This window comes from Nicotiana attenuata, unplaced genomic scaffold (genome assembly GCF_001879085.1).
Source record: "Nicotiana attenuata strain UT unplaced genomic scaffold, NIATTr2, whole genome shotgun sequence".
NCBI lineage: Eukaryota > Viridiplantae > Streptophyta > Magnoliopsida > Solanales > Solanaceae > Nicotiana > Nicotiana attenuata.
Window position 1 is genome coordinate 45,999 of NW_017670377.1, and position 4,437 is coordinate 50,435.

Sequence of the window (4,437 nt, forward strand, 5' to 3'; positions counted from 1 at the left end):
CTCATTCAAAATTGGGTGAATTCTTCTCCTTATTTACTTTAATGCTATTTAGTACTATTTATTGCTCGATATTCCATCATCATTAATCATCTTGAGAGTTGAGACATTGAATGCACACCATATTTAACCACCTCTCAATATTGTCCTTTTATTATTTATGACCACCGATTATAGATCTAAGGTTATTACCATTAACTGGGTTTAACCCCTCATTGCACAAAATTAATTAATTTAACCAATGATTTACAATTTTTGGTTTAGTCCCAAACAATTGTAATCATATTAGAAAATAAGGAATGTCCTAATTTCATCATTTGTATGTACGATGTATCTGTCTTCACTGTACAAAAAGAATCGAAATAATTGGCCTAGCCTAATCACTGAAGTGAAAGAAATAAAAGAATCGAAGCAGCTAGCATAAAATCTTCAGAAATCTGAATCTATCTCAGGTTCATCTATCACCCAAAATAAATGATTGACATCACCTAACACTGACCCAGCCATCAGCTGTAGACCACTCAGATTCAGGTCTGCGTTCACCAACTAATACTCTCAACCTCTCAGCCGGCGCTGTGGACCATGTCCCGTCGTTTAAATTCAGCAATTCTTTGATTGCCGGCGAGGGCAGAGATGTAATTGAACATGCTGCTGAGGATTCAGCAGAGCCATCAGATACCCAATCTGGGAAATCAAATGGGCACCTGGGAGACGTCGAAGGAGAGACACTCTCGCATGTTTGGTCCTTCAATGCAACAGTGTCATCATCATAATTTTGACCAGCTACAAAAGGATGGTTTAGGAGCATCTCAGCCGTCCATCTCTTCCTCGGGTCCTTCACAAAGCACTTCTTTAGAAAATCTTTTCCTTCTTCAGACAATTTCTCAGGAATTTCGGGCAATTGATCACCAACTCCAATTGTCATCAATAACCTGGTCATATCTGAGCATCTCCACGCTGGATTACCTGTTGCCATTTCCACCAGAACACATCCAAGTGCCCAGATATCGGCGGGACTCTCCTGTTCGCCACCAGTTACCATTTCCGGTGACATGTATAATGGAGTGCCCCTCAACTCACATCGCAATTTATCATCTTTTCTGGATTTCGTTCTCTTTGCCAGTCCAAAATCAGCAATTTTGACTTGACCATCTTCACCTAAAAGAACGTTCTGAAGCTTAATATCGCAGTGAACATAACCACTCTTGTGGATATAGTGTAGCCCTTTCAGCAAGGCCTTGGTGTATTTTTTGACTTCAAATTCCGGCAATCTATTATCACCGGAATTCTTGAGCTTATCCGACAAATCACCCCCAGAGGCATACTCCAATAAGACATTGTACAACTTTTCGCCATTTTCGTAGCTATAGCTGTCCCCAAGGCAATTGATTATTTGTGGACAACCTTTAAGTTCATCCAAGATTAGCTTCTCGTTCCTCAGAGTAGCTGAACAGGAAGCAGAAGAAGACTTAACCACCATTGATGGACAAAACAGAGAGCTTTGGCATCTGGGTATTGCTAAATTGACTTTGCCGAAGCTTCCACGACCTACTGATTCACCTCGAATCCAATTCATGGCTGTGTTTAATGGATGTTTTTTTTAGCTGAAACTTGGTAATTTTTGGGTTTCTGTTAGAGAAAGGAAGAAAAGAGCAAGCAAAAGCGCAACTCACAATGAGCTCTGTTTCACGCAGCTGACTTCTACATATAGAGTGTGGGATTGTTTTTTCCTTTTTCTTTTCAAGTTTCGTATTTGATGGCTTTACCGAATGAAATTAATGTTCATACTAGTAGCAATATAGACATGGGCAGGGCGGGGCAAGCCTTTGACCTGCTAATATTTTGACCCGCCCTGCCCTGCCCTATTTAGCATTTTTTCAAATTTTGTCCTGCCCCTGCCCCGCCCCGCCCCGCCCCTCCCCGCCCTGCCCCGTTTAGGCTTTCTTGTATTTTTTTTTTTTTCAAATTTGTAATATTATGTTTATGCATTAATGCTTTTTTCCCTATTATAGAGAAGTGTCCCTATTAGCGCAAGAACACTTGTGAAAAAGATTTAGCTCAATACGTTATGAGAGGTCAATCAACTTTTGCATATTGACATTAGTGTAACTACATGGGGTTAAAGCAACTACGTGTGATTCCATCTTCTTTCTTTGGGTAATGGGTAGTTATTTCTGATCTATATACTAGCGCATATCCCAAGTGTCCGAGATCCAAGTATATGTATTTGCATACATTAGTTGATATTCTGCATTTTAGTAGTAAAAGCAAAAATAATATTCATTCATCCTTCCTGAAGACTCTTCATGTCTAGTTCTTTCTTTTGATCACAGTAGAACTTTTTCTGAATTATCCTATGCAGGCAAATTAAATTTCCCATCATTCAACTTGGACTATAATATGACATTTATTGCAGGCAAGAGCATACTGAAATTACACATTTAGATAAGAATCTCATGGCTCGCATAGTAACATTTTGAGATATACTGCTAATGTACTATACCTCAGACATAAAAGTGCATCACAAACTTTCATATGAGCATATGTGGTGAAATTACCAAACTAATTCCAAAAGTTTCACAGAACATATAAAAGAGAGATGGACTCAACCTAATAATCCAACAAAAACAATACAAGGAATGTAAGCATGTCAAGGGTCTCATAGTTGCACAATACAAGCTCGACACCACTAATTACACCACAAAAATAGTCAATATTAAACAGTAGCTATGTGGCAATCCAAATTTGAGAGGAACAAAAGGAATGTAAGCATGTCAAGGGTCTCATAGTTGCGATAAACCACTTGAATCTGGCTCGTCCTCCTCATCAAGCAATGTTGGACATGAAACTTGATCAACCACTGAAGTCATACCTAAAAGGAAAAATGCATAGTTCAATGTATCAATATAGTAATTAAACAATTGAATACCTAAAGACAATAATGAGAAAATTACTTACCATTTAAGTCGTTCCATAACCACGTGCGAGCACACATTAAAGCTTCCAAAGTAGTGGAATGGAGTCTACTCCGATGCGGGCTAATCAACCCCCCACTAGTGCTAAATGCTGATTCTGAAGCAACAGTAGACACGGGAATGGCTAAGAGATCACGAGCCATTTTTTGCAATGTAGGAAATTTCAATCCATTTGTCTTCCACCAACTCAAATTGTCAAATGAAGGGGTTCGAGGTAGTAGGTCTTCTTCTAAGTACATATCCAACTCTGATCTTTTCTCCACGGTACCTCCAGTTGAAGCTACAAATCTATCAAAGCTCGAAAGCCGATCACCCTGAGTAAAACTAGAGACTTCACTAGAACTAGATGCTAATGAATCATGTGGAGCAGATAATTTACTCTTATAATCTTGAAAGAGATCATAACAATTGGATCGAACTTCTTGAATTTTAGTTGAAGCTTCTTCACCATAAATTAGTGTAAGAAAGAACTCTACCAACCTCATCTTGTACCGTGGATCAAAGATTGCAGCTACTCCCATCAAAATATGCACATCATCCCAATATTTTTTAAATTTCAACAACATCACAGATGCCATATCGCTGATCAAAGGATTAAGCTCTTTCACCCAAGCTTCCAATTCTAGCTTAATTTCACAAACTTTTGTAAAGTATTGACTAGAAGTTGGATATTGAGTTCCTGAAAACTGTTCAGTGATATGATAAAAAAGTTTGAGCTTATCAGAAACATCTTCTGCATTACTCCATTGCTCTTCAGTTGGATACGACTTATAATTTGTGTCAGTTAGACTCAACTTGTTAAACACCTCTTTGTATTCTATAGCTGTTCTCAACATTAAATATGTTGAGTTCCACCGAGTAGGACAATCATACTCCAACTTCTTATAACAAGAACAGTGAACCAAATGTGCAGCTTCTTCAAACCTCTCAATTCTGCCAGCTGATCCAATCCAATACAAGACACTATCACGTACTTTGCTAATACTATCTCCTATCACTTTTAACCCTTCTTGCACAATCAAGTTTACAATATGTGCAGCACAACGCACATGAAATACTCGACCACTCAACAACAAATCTTTTTTTATTAAGTTTCTCATCTAATAAAGTTTTAATCATAGCATTGTTTGTGCTACAATTATCAACTGTGATAGTCGATAGTTTTCGTTCAAGATTCCAATCAAACAAACAATTAACCAAAGCACCACACAAAGCATCTTTATCATGTGGAGCAGGGACATAAGCAAATCTCAAAATATGACTTTGAAGCCTCCATGAATCATCAATGAAATGACCAGTAATAGCCATGAACCCTTTTTTGTTACTATTGGAAGTCCACATATCAGTTGTTATTGCAATTCTACTCGTGACTTTCTCCAACAACATAGAAGTTTTGTATTTCAAATTGTCAAAGATTTTTATATGTCATTCTTGATTGTATTTCTAGAAACCTATCTTTAAACAT

At 37.8% G+C, this 4,437-nt stretch overlaps 2 protein-coding genes across 2 annotated transcripts; both read right to left on the bottom strand.

Moving 5' to 3' along the window:
- Positions 1-222: 222 nt before the first annotated feature.
- Positions 223-1,877, bottom strand: LOC109238590 (mitogen-activated protein kinase kinase kinase NPK1-like). The gene has a single exon (XM_019405073.1). It carries the CDS (start codon positions 1,571-1,573, stop codon positions 482-484), a length of 1,092 nt encoding a protein of 363 aa, XP_019260618.1. The 5' UTR covers positions 1,574-1,877; the 3' UTR covers positions 223-481.
- A 903-nt stretch (positions 1,878-2,780) lies between these two features.
- On the bottom strand, positions 2,781-4,280 carry LOC109238583 (zinc finger BED domain-containing protein RICESLEEPER 2-like). The gene is made up of 3 exons (XM_019405068.1): positions 4,031-4,280; positions 2,956-3,912; positions 2,781-2,869 (listed from the first exon to the last, which is right to left on the bottom strand). Exons 1-3 carry the CDS (start codon positions 4,278-4,280, stop codon positions 2,781-2,783), a joined length of 1,296 nt encoding a protein of 431 aa, XP_019260613.1.
- Between the last annotated feature and the right edge of the window lie 157 nt (positions 4,281-4,437).

Coding starts and splice junctions, on each gene's coding strand:
- LOC109238583 (XM_019405068.1), bottom strand. CDS start 4,280: ATGGCTATTACTGGTCATTTCATTGATGATTCATGGAGGCTTCAAAGT. Junction 3,913..4,030: donor ATTTGTTGTTGAGTGGTCGA/GTATTTCATGTG, acceptor GGATTGGATCAG/CTGGCAGAATTGAGAGGTTT. Junction 2,870..2,955: donor GTTATGGAACGACTTAAATG/GTAAGTAATTTT, acceptor TTTTCCTTTTAG/GTATGACTTCAGTGGTTGAT.
- LOC109238590 (XM_019405073.1), bottom strand. CDS start 1,573: ATGAATTGGATTCGAGGTGAATCAGTAGGTCGTGGAAGCTTCGGCAAA.